The sequence below is a fragment of the Mirounga leonina genome, unplaced genomic scaffold (assembly GCF_011800145.1).
Source record: "Mirounga leonina isolate KUSES-001 unplaced genomic scaffold, KU_Mleo_1.0 Mir_115, whole genome shotgun sequence".
NCBI classification, from domain to species: domain Eukaryota; kingdom Metazoa; phylum Chordata; class Mammalia; order Carnivora; family Phocidae; genus Mirounga; species Mirounga leonina.
The window spans coordinates 10,558,871-10,575,899 of NW_023270268.1; the positions used below are offsets into that span (position 1 = coordinate 10,558,871).

At 59.4% G+C, this 17,029-nt stretch overlaps 2 protein-coding genes across 3 annotated transcripts; one reads left to right on the forward strand and one right to left on the reverse strand.

Annotated features, from left to right (window-relative positions):
• The first annotated feature begins 7 nt into the window (after nucleotides 1–7).
• On the forward strand, nucleotides 8–6,996 carry KLHL40 (kelch like family member 40). The gene is made up of 6 exons (XM_034993006.1): nucleotides 8–1,286; nucleotides 2,590–2,750; nucleotides 3,034–3,141; nucleotides 3,300–3,485; nucleotides 5,467–5,613; nucleotides 6,455–6,996. Exons 1-6 carry the CDS (start codon nucleotides 126–128, stop codon nucleotides 6,564–6,566), a joined length of 1,875 nt encoding a protein of 624 aa, XP_034848897.1. The 5' UTR covers nucleotides 8–125; the 3' UTR covers nucleotides 6,567–6,996.
• A 230-nt stretch (nucleotides 6,997–7,226) lies between these two features.
• On the reverse strand, nucleotides 7,227–16,584 carry HHATL (hedgehog acyltransferase like). 2 transcript variants are annotated; one of them, XM_034993015.1, is made up of 13 exons: nucleotides 16,368–16,584; nucleotides 15,935–15,996; nucleotides 14,530–14,648; nucleotides 14,059–14,126; nucleotides 13,382–13,495; nucleotides 13,071–13,265; nucleotides 12,496–12,705; nucleotides 11,973–12,144; nucleotides 11,372–11,516; nucleotides 11,218–11,253; nucleotides 8,209–8,410; nucleotides 7,671–7,812; nucleotides 7,227–7,469 (listed from the first exon to the last, which is right to left on the reverse strand). In XM_034993015.1, exons 3-13 carry the CDS (start codon nucleotides 14,633–14,635, stop codon nucleotides 7,345–7,347), a joined length of 1,515 nt encoding a protein of 504 aa, XP_034848906.1. In that variant the 5' UTR covers nucleotides 14,636–14,648; nucleotides 15,935–15,996; nucleotides 16,368–16,584; the 3' UTR covers nucleotides 7,227–7,344. The 2 variants fall into 2 exon arrangements, with proteins under 2 accessions (XP_034848906.1, XP_034848900.1); XM_034993009.1 differs by lacking the exon at nucleotides 15,935–15,996 and having other exon boundaries at nucleotides 16,368–16,583.
• Between the last annotated feature and the right edge of the window lie 445 nt (nucleotides 16,585–17,029).

A 17,029-nucleotide genomic window follows, 5' to 3' on the forward strand; every position in this document is an offset into this window, starting at 1 on the left:
CCCTGTCCACCTCTATATATAGCCCCGCGAAGACAGCTGCGTAGACCGATTGTGACCCAGCAGGAAAGCAGGGGAATAGAAAGAGGAGGCCCCTGGCAAGGCCCTGGCACCCCAAGCCACCCATCATGGCGCTGGGCTTGGAGCAGGCGGAGGAGCAGCGTCTGTACCAGCAGACGCTCCTGCAGGACGGGCTCAAGGACATGCTGGACCACGGCAAGTTCCTCGACTGTGTGGTGCGGGCCGGGGAGCGCGAGTTCCCGTGCCACCGCCTGGTGCTGGCCGCCTGCAGCCCCTACTTCCGGGCGCGCTTCCTGGCCGAGCCTGAGCGCGCGGGCGAGCTGCGCCTGGAGGAGGTGTCCCCGGCCGTGGTGGCGCAGGTGCTGCACTACCTGTACACGTCGGAGATCGCGCTGGACGAGGCGAGCGTGCAGGACTTGTTCGCCGCGGCGCACCGCTTCCAGATCCCGTCCATCTTCACCATCTGCGTGTCCTTCCTACAGAAGCGCCTGTGTCTCGCCAACTGCCTGGCCGTCTTCCGCCTCGGCCTCCTGCTCGACTGCGCGCGCCTGGCCGTGGCCGCCCGCGACTTCGTGTGCGCGCGCTTCTCGCTCGTGGCGCGCGACGCCGACTTCCTCGGGCTCTCGGCCGACGAGCTCATCGCCATCATCTCCAGCGACGGCCTCAACGTGGAGAAGGAGGAGGCCGTGTTCGAGGCGGTGATGCGGTGGGCGGGCAGCGGCGACGCCGAGACGCGGGAGGAGCGCCAGCGCGCGCTGCCCACCGTCTTCGAGAGCGTGCGCTGCCGCCTGCTGCCGCGGGCCTTCCTGGAGAGCCGCGTGGAGAAGCACCCCCTCGTGCGCGCCCAGCCCGAGCTGCTGCGCAAGGTGCAGATGGTGAAGGACGCGCACGAGGGCCGCCTCACCGTGCTGCGCAAGAAGAAGAAGGACACGGGGCAGGAGGCAGCCGGGGCCAAGGCTGCTGGCAAGGGCACGGGCGAAGCCAAGGCAGAGGACGACGAGGAGGAGGCTGAACGCATCATCCCCGGCATCCTCAATGACACTCTGCGCTTTGGCATGTTCCTGCAGGACCTCATCTTCATGCTCGGTGAGGAGGGGGCCGTGGCCTATGACCCCGCGGCCAACGAGTGCTACTGTGCCTCGCTCTCCACCCAGATCCCTAAGAACCACGTCAGCCTTGTGACCAAGGAGAACCAGGTCTTTGTGGCTGGGGGCCTCTTCTACAACGAGGACAACAAGGAGGACCCCATGAGTGCTTACTTCTTGCAGGTGCCTGCCCAGCCCTGGGAAGGGCAGCCAGTGCCGGGTTCTGGGAACGGGAACGGGGGCGGGGGTGGCGGTCAGCTTTGGGGCCCATGAGAGGCTTGTGTCCACTTGTTGGGGGGTGTTATTGGGTCTAGGATGAGATGTAGACCAGGGAGGTTGACTGAGAGCCACTTGCCTGAAGTCTTGAAGGCAGTTATAGGCAGTTGACAATTAGCTGCGTAACTCTGACGTCTCTTTCAGGGGGATGTGAGCCCCAGGGAGGTCTGATATGTTGGAGGCCCTGTCTCTGCACAGGGATTGAGGTCAGGCACAGTGAGAAGGAGGAGCAAGGTCAGTGTAGGGGTCAGTCTGGGGCAGGACCTTTGCGTGAGGCCCAGACTGGAGTATAGAACAGAGTGTCCCAAACAAAGGGAGCATCCTGCCTAGTCTTCTCACTGCACAGATGAGAAAACCGAGGCCCAGAAAGGACCAGTAGAGTGGGGTGACCAGTCCAAGTTGTAGTGTCTCATGGGATCTCAGAGGGCAGAGATGGTTCCCTGGTGACTGGCCATGTAGGTTTGAGTCCTGCCATCTGGGTGGAATTTGGACACTTGAAGGGGAAGTTAGGGTGTTTCTGCCTGAGGAATGGTGAGCAAGGGACAGAGACTGGAATGAGCCCAGCGAGTGGTGAGCTCAGTGAGGCCTGACCAGGTGTGGAGAAGGGTGAGGGGCAACTTGGTACCAGGGTTAAACCCGGGGCAGGGAGGGAGGGGGGCAGCTCCACCAGCCAAAGCATATCATGGACCTTGCTTGTTTTCTCTGGGGATATTATCCTTCCTGCTTGATAAGGTTGTTTGAAGGTTACAGATGGTTATAAAGTGTTCATCAGCACATTGCTCAGGCTTCAGAAAACTTTCCAGAAAGATGAGCCACAAATATCGTTGTAAGACTATGGAGATGGGACAGGGCCGCAGACTTACACTGTAGATTTTAAGGGATGAGGGGCAGAGCTGTGTTTGGAGGTTTTCTGTGCAGTGGGCTGGGGTGGAAAACAGAGGGCAGGCAGGCCTCAGTTCTGGAGTCGTAGTGGGAAGGGACAGGTCTCTGCGTGGGGTGCCCCATCGTGGTGCTGTAATGTGGTCTCTGGGCGCCGACCTCCGGAGGGCCTCGGTTGTTCTCAGCCTGGTAGGAGGATAGGGTACTGTCTCCAGGGATGGCCTCCAGGCTGCGTTGGCCCTAGCTGGAGACCTGGCCTCCGCTGTGACCCGGGGTGGCTGGGGGAGTGCGGGCGTGGAGGCCGGTGGCTGACTGCACGCCCGGCCCGCAGTTTGACCACCTGGACTCCGAGTGGCTGGGGATGCCGCCGCTGCCCTCGCCGCGCTGCCTCTTCGGCCTGGGAGAGGCTCTCAACTCCATCTACGTGGTGGGCGGCCGAGAGCTCAAGGACGGCGAGCGCAGCCTAGACTCGGTCATGTGCTACGACCGGCAGTGAGCAGGGGCCGGGGGCGGGGTTGAGGAGTCCGGGGGCGGGGCGGGGCCCGGGGGCGGGGTTGGGGGCGCGGCGGGGGCCGGAGCCAGAGCCCGGGGCTGCGGGCGGAGGCGGGCTTGGGTAGGGGCGGGGCGGCGGGCCGCTGGGTGGGAGCCAGGACCCGAGAGGTGCCGGTTATGCACCGGGTGCACCCCGAATATGTGCTGGCTGGTGGGTGAATGCAGAGACGGGGACCCAGCGCACTCCTGAACCGGGCGCTCGCCCTACTCCGGTCTCCTCCAGGTCGTTCAAATGGGGCGAATCGGATCCGCTGCCGTATGCCGTGTACGGCCACGCGGTGCTCTCCCACATGGACCTGGTCTACGTCCTTGGCGGCAAAGGCAGCGACAGGTGAGGCTCGGGCCTGGAGCGAGTGCAGGAGCAGGGCTGTAGGTTAGAGCGGGGGCACAGTCTCCCCAGGCTGTCGGGGGTTGTCCGGAGCCACTGAACCGGAGGAGGGGCGCTGTGCTCAGGCTTCCTCCCTCTCGCTCCCGGTCCCCCACCCCCAGAAAGTGCCTGAAGAAGATGTGTGTCTACGACCCCAAGAAGTTCGAGTGGACCGAGCTGGCCCCCATGCAGACTGCGCGCTCCCTCTTCGGGGCCACCATCCACGATGGCCGCATTTTTGTAGCCGCCGGCGTCACAGACACGGGGCTGACCAGTTCAGCTGAAGTGTACAGCATCGCGGACAACAAGTATGGCTGCTCCCCGCCCCTTCCAGTGGGCAGTCAGGGACCAAGGGCCCCCCTGTGACTGCCTGGCTGTGTGGCTTTGAACCTGTTGGGTCTCTCCGTGACGGCCCTGGCAGCAACCATGGTCCCTGCCCCTTGACATCAGCACAGGAATAGCCTCTCTGTCCTCATCGCCATGAGGCGGGCTTCCCCCACAATTTGGGGCCAGGGTTAGGGCCAGCCTGGCCTGCAGGAGAGAGCTCCCAGGAGTGGGGCGGGAGATGCCAGGTTCCTCACTCAGAGTCATACCGGGCAGTGGCCTGGTGCTCCGGATACACTGGTGACCAAGACAGAAGCCGCCCTGCCCTGGGAGGCCAGGGGAAACCTGAGCCGGCAGCCCCCTTGGACTTAGCCAGCAAAAGGGATGGTGGCAGAAGGACTTCCCAGGCCAAGGAAAGTTGGTGACAAGGCAGTTAGGAGAAAAAAAGGCAGGCCTGTTGGAGGAAAGGTTGGAGGAAGGAAGGTGGGGATGGGGGCACCGGGGTTGGAGAGGTGGCAAACAGGGCCAAGGGACTCAATCCTAGGGCGGTGAAATGCCTGTGATGGGTTTTAGGCTCACATCTGTGTTTTATTAGGTAACAGCTGATGTAGAGAACAGATTAGAGATCTTCCAGGAGGCAGGGGTGCAGCCATAGAGCAGGAGGTGGTGGCCTGCAGATGGGGGCACGGTGGAAATGAGGCCGAGGGGGCGCACAGGAGAAAGATGTAGGCCAGGACTTCCCACACTGTGATATGCACACGAATCTCCCGGGGAGTCGTGTTAAAATGCAGATTCTCATTCTTGGTCCTGGGGAAGGGCCTGAGTGTGTATTTCTAATACCCCTCACGCCGCCCAGGTGATGCTGATGCTGCTGGTCCATGGGCCCCACTTAGAGTAGCAAGAGTTTAGGAGATAGAAGAAATAAGATTTAGAGATTGATTGGATGTTGGGAATAAGAGGGAGATGTGGATGCTTTTGAGAGAGGGTGGGAGGTCATTTACTGGAGAACCACTGAGGTTAGATTGGAAATGTGAGGGTCCAGTTAGGACATGTGGATTTGTGGGATCTGGGAGTGTCCAGGAGGAGCCCGCCAGGGTAGAGAGAATGCTGAGCTGGAGAGATTTGGGGCCAACAGTCAATGGAGGGAATGAGCTCCCTCAGGAGAGAGAGTGTAAGAGGGAGGAGCTGAGGCCCAAGCCCTGAGGGATTGTGGAGGCAGATGCATTATCCAGGCAGGAATCTGAGGACATGAGAGGCTGGGCAGGTGGGAGGTGAGAACGTCACATCAGTAGAGATGTGTGTTGTGCCTGGATTTTTTTTTTTTAAAGATTTTATTTATTTATTTGACAGAGAGAGACACAGTGAGAGAGGGAACACAAGCAGGGGGAGTGGGAGAGGGAGAAGCAGGCTCCCTGCAGAGCAGGGAGCCGGATGCGGCACTCTATCCCAGGACCCTGGGATCATGACCTGAGCTGAAGGCAGTCGCTTAACCAACTGAGCCACCCAGGCGTCCCTGTGCCTGGATTTTATGCTCTGTGGTGGCTGGGGACCGGAGAGCTGTTTTGGAGGGTAGGGATGAAGGCCCAACCTCATGGCCAGAGGAGGGGAGTGAAGACACCCTGAGAATAATTGGGCAGTGAAGAGGGGAAGAAGGTTGGGGCAGGGGCGCCAGGGGAGGGCAGCTCCCCTGGGAGAATTAGTTCAGGAGCAAAGGAGGGCCACTGGGGAGATCCATGGTGGATTGCACGGGGCAGGCTGGGTGCAATGACCAGGGGACCGTGGGGGGAAACGGGAGGGGCAGGAGAACGGGGAAGGCTGGAGAGCGGTGCTGGGAGGGTCAGGACACAGAAGGTTGTGCTGGGAGCGTGGGTGCTTGGGATTCGGGTTTCCAAGGGGTGTAGCTGAAGCTGTGGGCGCTGGGGCCGCTGGGTGATGCACCTCTTCACGCCCCCTCCTCCCCACCAGGTGGGCACCCTTTGAGGCCTTCCCACAGGAACGCAGCTCGCTCAGCCTGGTCAGCCTGGCGGGCACCCTGTACGCCATCGGTGGCTTTGCCACGCTGGAGACCGAGTCTGGAGAGTTGGTCCCCACAGAGCTCAACGACATCTGGAGGTGAGCCCGGGGCCCAGGGAGGTGACCAAAGCCCCCGAGGAAGGCTGATGCCCCCCAGCGGCGCCTGGCGAGTTCATCTGGGGCTGGGGTGATCCCTCTTGCGGTCCCATGCGGCAGGGACAGCAGACACGCCCTGCTCAGCCCAGTCTTTCCGGTTTGGCTGGCAAGGGCCCGGTTTGCTCACAGGGCACCACGCCCCGCTGTGGAGCATCAAGCGAGCTGCAGACCGGAGCTGCCCCAAGTTTAGGGCCCAGACCCAAGGAAACAGGCCCCAGGGAGTAGAGGGGGCCCTGAAGAGGCAGCCAGGCCTTTCCTCCCTGCTCTGTCCTGGATACTCTTGTTGGAGGGGAGAGCTGGGGCCAGAATTGAGAAGAAGCTGGACCCCAACTTCTGAGAGCCATTGCTTTCCATGCTGGCCCTTCCTGGGGGTGGAGGAAAGAGGTTTCGGTGCCTGGAGCACCTGCTAAACCTTCAGTTATTCTCACTGCTCCATGGGGGCGGGTGGGTCCTGGGGGGACTTCTGGAGTGCTGAATACAGAATTCTCCAGAGGAGGGGCTGTGAAAATGCAGGTCTTCCTGGAAGTGTGGGGCATTCCTTGAGAGGTGACCCTTCCTGGAATCTGGGGTGGCTGTTCTTTGGGGGTGGACCTTTTGGGGGGCCCTTTCCCAGGACATGAGAATTCTCCAGGACCAGACATTTCTGGAGATGGGCCTGGGGCTTCAGGGACACTCCCCAGGGGTAGGCCTAGCATCGTCAGCCACCCCTCTCGGCTGGGGCCCACTCTGCACTCTGCTGACCCAGCTCTGTGTCCCTGTCCTCACTCCTCCCTCCCACCCCCAGATATAATGAGGACGAGAAGAAGTGGGAGGGCGTCCTGAGGGAGATAGCCTACGCAGCTGGCGCCACCTGCCTACCCGTTCGGCTCAACGTGCTGCGCCTGACCAAGATGTGACCAGCCCCGAGGGCCTGAACTAAGCACCCCTCCCACCCTGCGGCCACACAGGCCTGGACTTTTGAGGGCTCTGGAGAAGAGGCTGGGAGAAGCCTGAGCCCACCTTGGTCCCGTTGTGCCACCTGGGGGTGCTCTTCAGCAGGGGAGGGAAATCGCTGCCCAGTCCTAGCCTTTCCAGCAGGGACCAGGGACTTAGGGCTCTCTGGTATCCCCATATCCCCGGTCTTCTTGTTCCATGAGCCAGAACCACAGGGAGGTTGCATTCTGGGCCAGTCCCAGCCCGCCTGTTTGCGGTGGATGTACCCACAGGACTCCATCTCCTCGCCTGTCATATGGGGAGTGTCCCTTTCAAGCACACTCTGCAGCCTGGATAGGTCCTTAAGAGGAATAAAGTGACTTCTGAGCAAGTAGCTCAGGGTCTGGAATCAGATTCTCCAAGGGTCAGTGGCCAGGTGGTTGAAGATTCCAGGCTTCGGTGTTCAGCTGCTGGGTTGCCCAGGTCAGTGGCCTCCGCACTCCATGTGGGTATCTCCTCCACATTCTGTGTGCACTGAGAGCCTGACCCCCCCCACTCCCTGGGGCTCAGAACCCCCACCTCCTCAAAGAGCATGGACAAGGAGCCAGGAAATTGCTGGTGGAAGGGACAGGGAACAGCCAAACTGTGGTAGAAAAGTCTTTTATTCTAGCGGTCAGGCCCCATCCGGCCTGGCCTGGGCCTGGGCCTGGGCCCGGAAATAGCTGAGCAGAGCCTATCCCTCTCCCCTCTGCCTCCTCCCACCTACTCCGGCTTCTCTTTGTCCTGCTTCTGCTCCTCCTCTAGGGCCAGGGTTCGCTCTCGCTCCTTCACCAGCTGGACACCACAGTAGGTGACAAATAGGACGGCCAGAGTGGTCTGGGGGAACCCTGTGTGGGGAAGAGGTCATCGATGCCTGGGAGCAGGACCCCAGCCTCAGGGACTCTTTTCTTCTCATGCCCCTCCCCACTTGATTGGCCCACCCTGCTAGGTCCCCGGGGTGTTGGGGTGGGGTGGGGGCATTTCAGGAGGTCACAGTCCTCAAGGTTGATACCTGGCATCTTCTGTATCCACACCTCCCTGTCTCTCACCTGTGAGTAGCAGGCGCCTGGCAACCAGCTCTGTGAACTCAAGACTGTTCAGGCTTACAAGGTTGTACATGATGATGGCCCAGAAGTTCATGGCCCCAAAGAGGGCCCGGACCCTGCGAGACATCTGCTCCGACAGAGAGGCCTGCCCAGTCCAGGAAAACATTGGCAGTGGGGCAAGAGGTCAAGGGGAAAGAGGACACAGTTGGTCAGAGGTCCTGCCCACGGGGCTCCCCCAGGTCCTGGGGATGTGCTTGGGTCTCTGAGAGTCCCCAGGGCAGCCCTCCCTTGTTGTTAAAGATGGGAATACTGAGGACCAGAGAGAGGGGAGGGCCTGACCATCACAGCCTGGCCCAGGTGTCCACACTCCACAAAAGGGGGTGCTGGATACCAAGAGGGGGAGCCACTGCCTTGACAGCCAGGAAGTTGTGGTGAGAAAGTTCCGGACTGGGGGCCAGGTGTGGCTGGAAGACTCCAGAGAGCAGCAATGCACCCCCTCCAGTGACCCAGCCAACCCCTGCCCCAGGCCTTCCCTACTCACCTCAATTTGTGCTAGGGGCCCCCACTCGGCCAGCTTCTGCACCCAGAGTTCAAAGTTGAGGCCAAAGCAGTTAAGGAATGACCACAGGTAAACAGTATCACAAGGTCCAAGCCACAGAGTAGTGATGGCAAAGGTGGCCACGGTGGCCCCCAGCTCTGGAATCACCTCGGAGTGCTCCCCACCAATGTGGTCATACACATACCTGCAAGAAAGGCAGGAGAAAGGACTAGCGGGGGTGTGGGAGAGGGCAGGTAGGAGATGGGCAAAGGATATGCCACAGGGGCAACCCTCCTCAACACCATCATCCCGGGCACGTCCAACATCCCTGACCTCAGATGGCTGCTCCTCTTCCACCCAACTTCAGAATGTGGAAGGCTCAGCTTTGAACTTCGGTGTCTCCTCATCCATTCCCCAAGCGATCTCATCCAGACCCAAGACTTTGAACACTGTTTCTAGGCTGACGAGCCCCAAATCTGTGTCTCTAGCCTGCTCTCTTGACTCACACATCCAACTGTCACTAGACATCTCACTTGAATGACAGAGTCCCCCATCCCTGTCCAAACCCGCTGCATCCTCATCTCAGACAATGACACTTCCATCCATTCAGTTGCATCGAGAAGACGTGGTGCCATCTTGGACTATCCGTTCCCCTCTCCACATCCAAGCCAGCAAATTCTATGGGCTCCACGCAGTCCTGACTGCTGCTTGCCACCCCCACTACACCACCCTTGCCCAGCGGGTCATTTCCTCTCATAGATTATTGCAAGAGCCTCTTAAGTCACTTCCCTGCCTCTGCCTTGGACCCCTACCAACCGTTCTCCACATAGCACCCAGAATCAGAGCACATGACTTCCACAATCAAACCCTCCCCCAAAGGCTCCCCATTACAATTAGAATAAACCACCTCCCTACTAAGGCTAGAAGATCCCACGATGTCTGGTTTCCGCCTCCCTCCCTGACCTCTTCACCCACCATTTCCCGCTCATTCTTGCCTTACTGGCCTTCCTGTCCCTCAGACACAGGCAGCTGGTTCCTGCCTCAAACGTATGCCCTTGTTCCTTCTCCCTTGAATTCTCTTCCCTAGATTTCCTTATCACTCAAGTCTCAATTCAAATATCAGAGGCCTGCCCAGACCATAACTGTAGAAGCTTCTACCCTGTGGCCAGCTTCTATCCCATTACACTTTTTTTTTTTTATAATGCTTACCACTCTCTAAAATTATTTATGTGTCTGTTTACCTGTTTATAGTCTGTTTCTCCCCACTAGACTGTAAGCTCCATGAGTTCAGGGTCTTTGCCATGTTCACTGCTGTATCTCCAGTGCCTAGAACAGTGCCTGGCACATAGTAGGTACTCAATAAATATTTGTTAAATAAATTCAGTAGAAGACCCATTGAGTAACTGGCCTCTTCATGCCTTGACCTCTTCATTTCCAGTGGTTGCTTCTCCACACCATCTCAGCCACCCACTCCCATGGTCATACTCCAACTTTGTCACCACTTGAAATTTCATTCCTTCCTAGTTATCATTCTCCACCCAGCCCCTCCTGACATGCCCCCCCCCAGCTCCAGTTCTTCAATCTCATTGACCCCTCCCCCTCCCCCTCTTCCTCACCTTGCAACCCTATTTTTACCACCCTCTTTAACTGGCTTAAATTCAATGATCATCATTATAAATAACCTAAAACCCCTCATCCTTCACTTCTTCCTTCTCACCAATCTGGGAGAGCCCAATCTCCCATGGTCTCCTCACCTGCACCCAAGAGGCTAAGCTCTGATAAGGAAAATCTCACACCTTTACATGCTAGAGTCCATAAATCCATTACCTCCAACCCCACCTGGGCTCTCAATGCCAAGGTTTCTCTAGTCAGCTTCTTCTTCCGCCATGCTCTCCAGTGGCTACTCCACCCTTATCTCTCCCCCAACTGTGAGCGGGTGTGGTGGGTGAGCTAGGCAAGAGGAAACGGGGCCCAAAGATGCTGCCTCCCTCTGTGCCCAACCCGGCATCTCTCAGCTGGTGACCTTGCCTCCTACTTCATGCAGAAAACTGAAGGCTTCCGGTGGATCCTTCTCGACACTAACCCGCCACCCTGCATCCATGCTGGCTTCTGTTCCTCCTTCCTGTCCTGAAGCCAAGCCTCTGCCTAGCATTGGTTCCATCACCTCCTTCCTCCTTGGGGACCTCACTCTATCAATCACCCCTCTGTCCTGCCTCCCAACTTAGACTTCCTCTTAGCAACCGAGCATGTCCCACTATTTGCTGTCTTAACACACCTCACTTCTCCCTTCAGCAACTCCTCTGTCTCCCCCTCAGTAGCTAACTTCCCAGCAGCATCTGACCCAGCTGCCCCCACCGTGCCTGGATGCTCTTCCTTGTTTCCAGACTGTCATGTGGTCTTGACTGTTCTACTCCTCTGATCACACCTTTCAGTCCCTTCTGCTACTCTCTCTTCTCCCCCAATGGGAGTTCTTCCTGCTCCAATCTCAGCCACACCTTCTCTCCTCTTCTTTACTCTTTCTCCTTGGGACTTAGGCACTCCCAAGGACTAAAGACCACCTTCCCACACTCATAAGGCTCGGAGCTGCATTGGTCCTCCAGACTTCTCTGAACCCCAGACCCTCAGACCTAACCACCTCCCTGAACCTCCACAAGAATGTCTCCCAGATTCCAACCATTTCTCACACAGAACCCCTCTCTGGATGCTGCCCCTCCATCTTCCCAGGCATAGGAATCTGGGAGTCATTTCCCTCTCCTTCTTGATCCCCTCAATCCATGGCCAAGTCCTGTCCAAGCTCCCTGCTGTGTGTCTTGACTCCAGCCATTTCTCTCACCTCCAGAGCCCCCACCCATGTCCAAACCTCTGTCTTTCACCCAGACCTCTGCGATGACCTCCTCCTTGCTTCTTCTGGCCCAGGGCTGATCTTTTAAAACGTGGACCCATCTCTGCACTGCCTTGCTCAGACACCTGGTGGGATGACTGTGACCATTACCCCACCCCACCCCAACTCACTTGCAAAGCCAGTCGTTGATGCCACGGTCAAAGTGCCTGAGGGAGGAGGGCAGATGGGTGTGAATCAGCCAGGAGCAGTGCTCCGGGGGAATGGGGGAAAGAGGCTACGGGAAGGTGGGGATCCCAGTGGCTTGTCCCCGGACCTCGCACTCACGTTTCGGCGAAGACATAGAGAGCGGTGATGCACTTAGGAGGCTGGGGAGGGTCCAAGTGGTCAAGGCGCGCCACTGTGTTGACCACGCCGAAGAGGACGGCCGCCTTCACCCAGTCGTACACCAGGTTTGAGTAGGCTAGGCCAGCTGGGGATAGGGTGTCGTCACTGACTGGGGGGCGTCGCGCGGATCTCCGCTCCCCGGACGCCCCAAATCGTGGTAGGGAGGCACGGAGCCAGGCCCTCCCCTACGCCCTCTCTCCGCAGGTCGTAGGGGAGGTCCTGGCAGCCGGCCCGCCCCCACGGAGACCCCACCCCCCATTTCCTGGGGGAGGAGCCGGCCCGGCCGGCCCCAGGGAGACCCCACCCAGGCTGTGGTAATCAACCCGAGGCCCTTGTGAGGCGGCTCTGCCCGTCTGGCCTCATAGAACAAAGCTAACTTCAAGTCCCAGGCATTTCAAAGAGTAAATCCCGGCTCCCCCACCCTTGGATAGGTGCTGTGCCCTCGCAGGGTGTCAGCTCCCCAGCAGTGACGCCATTGGGGCGCAGAGGGTCTGTCTTTCTGTCTTTCCCAGTCCCTGTTCTGGCCCAGTCGCGCACCCACCGAGGGCGCTCTCCGGGAGGCGGTTGGCAAACTTGAGGTCACTGGGGATGGTGAGGATGTAGAAGAAGTGGAAGAAGATGTCCACGGCCATGATGGCCACGACGCTGAGGCCGCCCTGGGCCCGGATGCGCCACAGCTCACCCTCGCGCCTCACCGGCTCCACCTGGCTCATCTGGGGGATGCGAAGTGTCTGAGTGGGGAGGCAAGGCCTCCTGGAGGCATCCTGTCTGAATGGGGCGGGGGGTCACCAACTGTCTGGGGATCTGAAGGTGAAGGGAGACGCACCTTCATCCTGGCAGCTGTGCCTGAGAGTGGAGCCACTTCTCTAGCCTGTGATCCCCGTCTGAGCAGGGAATGTGGCCCCATGCTGGGGTCTGAGGAGACAGGGTATTATGGCTTCATCCTGGGGTTCTGCCTGAGGGTGAGGACACAGCCTGCCCTGGGAGCCCTAGCTGAGATGGGAGCCCCTGTCTGAAGAGGGAGACCCAGCCCTGTTCTGGAAGCCCACAGGGTGTCCGATCACCTGGGCGTGGAAGCGATCAAAGGTCATGATGGGCCCGAAGAAGAAGAAAGGCAGGTAGAAGTTGTACTTGAGCAGGTCAGCTAGGGAGTAGCGGCGGTCAGGGTGGGCACAGCTCTCCAGCGCAAAGCTGGTACAACGCAGCACGGTGAAACCGCTGCCCCCGTGAAACAGCACCTCTTGAAGATCAAAAGTGCCTGTTACAAACCCGCTCTGGATGGGAGAGAACAGGCCGCCAGCTCACCAGGTGCCCCATCTCTGGGAAGCCCACTCAGCTTCCCATAGGGGCCCAGCATTGTCCTGGCCCCTTCCTCTCTTGCAGAGCCAATCAACACTGGCCACTGAAGGCTAATTCATGTTGAGTGCTTGGATAGAGCAGGGAACAAGCTGGATACGTCCCCGCTGCGGTGGAGGGGACCACTTTGTGGGTGGGTATGTGCCACAGTCAGAGGTTTGGAGACAGGTGGGAAAGTGAAGGAAATGCTTGGGGGAGACTCCAAAAGTAAGGGCTTAAATGGGGTGAGCAGTTTGGGGTCCTATTCTTGCACCCTCCACCCTTGCCCTTCCCCAGTGCACACCTGCCAGGAGATGAGGGGATCCAGCTTGAAGGAGGCAAGGCTGGCCAGGCCGAGGCCAAGACAGAGCCAGGGCTGGCCCAAAAGTGAGGCCACATAGAGGCTGACACAGTGGCCAAGCAGCAGCCCCAGGTACCAAGGGCCCATCGTGCCCAGCACAGCCAGGGCCCCATACATGGCATACATCCAGGAGCGGAGCTGTGGACAGGGAGAAGGAATGGTTTATCTATCCATACAAGTGGAGGTGGGACCCCAACCCTTGTTGCTCAAGGGGAGCCGGCAGGGGAGGCTGGGGTGGCTCAGGTCCGGCTCACCTGGGGGGCAACCATCGTGCAGAGTTTAGCAAACAGCACATGTCCAGAGAGGGCGAAGACGACGATGTTTCGGAAGGAGGTGAACCACATCACCCACTCGAAGTCAGCCACGTCCTGGGGCAGGCCCAGGCAGGTTAAGGAGGGGCAGGAGGCAGGATGGGCTGGCGCTTCGGCTGAGCACAGTCCCAGCATCTACCTCCCCAGCCCCCATATTCTTAGGTATTAGAGGACAGCCATGGCTGGAGGCCCTCACCTTCCCCTCTGGGGGAAGTACCAGCCAGGTAGGTAGAGAGAAACAAGAGGTACCATGTGTGCTGCCCTGCCCCCCAGAACCCCCCCTCTGTTCAGCATATTGCCTGACATTCCACCATTAATGGCATTGTTCCTGGGAAGGATGGTGCTGGAGGCCCCTGCTGAAGCATGTCTCAATTTAGTTCCTAAATGAGCAGTGTCTGGGGGCAGGCTTGATGTGGCCCCAGGAGGACACAGTGGGGAAATGGATGGGCCAGTGGGGAGATGGAGGGCTCTGAAGCTCAAGCCAGAGACCCTCCTCACTGTGAGCCCTCTGTTACATGGGAACATCTGGAACGGGGGAGAGTCAGAAAGGGTCCGGGATGGGAGACACATGCCAGGGATCGGGGACCTCAGTCAGGGACCCTGGGGTGTGCGGGACCTACCATCTTCCGGCCAATGTACTCCCAGCCAGGTCTCACAGATTCCCGGAAAGCCTTCCTGTGGGCCCCATCTGAGAACAGAGTGTGGCCTCAGTGGGGGCTGCGGGGACTTCACACCCTCACCTGCCCCTACAGCAAGGCTGACCCTCACCCTAGAGGGATGGGAATGGGTCTAGGTCTCTCTCTCTCTGCCTCTGCTTCTCTCTGGGTCTCATTTTGTGTCTCGGGCCAGGTCCTGACTGTACCCCCGAGTGTCTCTTTCTCTCTCTCTCTGTCTGTGGCTCTGTGTGCAGGTCTCTGTCAGTGCCTCTGCATCTGTCTTCTCCCTGTGACTACACCTAGCTCAGCCCAAACCCCGGGGCTTAGGGAATATCCTGGGTCTGGAGCCTTGAAGTTTATGGCCTTGCTGAGTAGAACCCTGAGGCCCGCAGGGGAAGAAGGGTCCCACCCCCTGCTCCAGAGCCCGGCCATTACCTTGTGAAGCTTCAAGGAGACCCCGACCAGCATAGGCCAGAGCCCCACTCAGCACCAGGGAGTATAAGCCCAGCTCCGCCGCGGGCAATGCTGTCTTGATGCTCATAGCCTGGATGGCGCTGGGGGAGACAGATCGGGTGAGGGCACTGCTGCCCCCCAGCCCTGTCTAGCCCCAGCTGATGGTCCCCCACAGAAGTGATAGGGATCCCATTCTGAAGAGAGATTGCCCCTCCTGCCCTCCAGGGATCTCATGCTATTATCCTATCCTATCCCTGTCCCCCACCCCTCCCCTCCCAGATGCCGTAACATCGGTGCCCATTCCTAGCAGCTGTTCTTGCTCCCCCTCTTCCTTTTGAAGGCTTTTGAAAGCCTAACCTTCACTCTCAGCCTGCCTGCCTCACCTTCATTTACTCCTTCATACCTTTCAGGTGGACCGGTCCCCACCTTTTGCTCCAACTGCTCCTGCCAAGGCCTCAGATAATCTTCATGTGGAGGGATTCCATCTATGTCACCTCAATCATGTTTCTGGCCCCCAGGGTCCCCACCCCCCTCAGTAAGCCTCCTTCAGCTACTGACAGTGCCCCCCCCCCCCAGTACCCTTTTCTCAGATTCCCACACCCCTCCAGAGCTGCCTTTACTTCTCTGAGATCTCCTGGCCTCCCAGGTCCTGTCCCCAGCATTAAGCTTCCTTACCTCTCATTCATCCTCCAGCCTCTCACTGATTCCCATTGCCCCAACCAGCCCCTGAGCCCCAGCCTGCCACTTCCCTGGTCCCTGCCTTGTGTCCGTGGCCACACCGCCCTCTCTCTCAGTGCTTGTGTATTCAGGCCCTAGATGCTGGCTAGAGGCAGAGCTATTTGAAGAGGTGCCCTGGGGTAGTGGGTGTGGGGCCAGGCAGGGCCAGACAGCCCCAGGGATGGTGCTGGCCTCTGTCCAAGGTGCTGACCGGTATCAGGCTCAGGGTTAGCCTAGCCACCCCCTTCTTCCAGGGCCTAGTTCATCCCCAGGAGTCCTGCTGGGCCACCCCCTCCTATGCTCCAGCCTGGCCTTGGGCTTTCCCAAGGGTGCCACGGTTAACAGACCCAGGGCCAAATTAAAGGGAAGAACATGCTAGGCACTTTCTTGGGCTGGGCTGGGCCAAGAGGTGGCTGGCATGGCCCTGTCTCCCACCCCTGATTCTCCCCCAAATCTCCTTTACCAGCAATGCAACCAGCTCTTCCGGGCCCCCACAGTCAGCATTCTCCCCACTACATAGACAGGGGGGTCATGGCCCAGAGAGGGGCAGGGATCTCTCAAGGTCACACAGTGAGCCTGGGACGGGACTGTGTGTTCCCAGTGAGCCCTCTGGAATCTCGGTTAAGAGCATTGCTGCCCCTGCCCATACCAGGGGGCTTCCCAGACCGACCTCTGCACTGTTGGCCTGAGGGCTGAGGCTCCTCCTCATCGGCCAGGTTGGGGGAGGGAGGCCTGGAGGATCGGGTTAATGGAGCAGGAGTTTGAAACCAGAGCACGGTGAAGAGCCCACAAAATAGCCTTGTCAGCTGCCTCCCACTTGCCGCTTTCCAATTTTAGCTCCCCATGGCCGGTGCTGGGTGTCCCCAGTGAGGCCTCCGTGAGCAGGTCCGGGGCTGGCCCCTGGCCTGGGACCTCTTCCAATAGACCCCCGGACCTGGGCCCCCATTGGATACAGCGGTGCCCCCTGCCCCCTGGCCCTGCCTGCGCCAGGTACACCTGAGGTAAAGACTGTTTTAGGGCCTGAAGTCTGGGATGAGGGGCTTGAGGTGGGCTCCGTAGGTCTCAAGGACCCCAGAGTGGCTGAATCCCCTGCTGGCACTGACCTTGAGGAGGCTGTGAGGGACCCTGGCACACTGCCCACCTCGGGGCTCCGGGTTCCTGCGTCCAACCGTGCGTCCGTCCGACCAGCTAGGCTCTGGAGCCACAGTGGGGTGTGTCCAGCCCTGGGGTCCCCACCCCCTCAAGGCTATGAGCGGTGAGTGGTGACAGCAGGAGGAGGGTGGAGGAGGGCAGGGAGGAGGTGGCCTTCCTGGAGCGGAGCGGAGCTGAGCAGAGTGGAGCGGAGCCGAGCGCTGCAGAGCTGCTGGCCACAGGGAGCCGCAGGGAGGACCGTGGCGGGGGGGGGGGGGGGGGGGGGGGAAGGGGTGGCTAGGCTCCAACAGGGACCACCTGGGCCTCACTTCAGCTTGCCTCTCCTGGTCTGTAGAGCCTGTGCCTCCCTCTCACTGCTGGCCAGGACTCCCCTCTTCCAAGAAGCCTTCCAGGCAGCCCTCACTGACCTCCTGTGAGCCCTGCCACCACTGCATGCACACACATGCACACTTCATGCTCCGCTCCATACTCTAGCCCGCACCTTTACATGTGAACTCCTAAGGGCTGTCGCAGGGCAGATCCATCTAGTCCCCTGCCCGGGCTCATTTCATTATGCCAAGAGGCCTATAGCTGGCCAGGCATTGGTGCCTGGGAGAGGACTGGCTTGACTAGT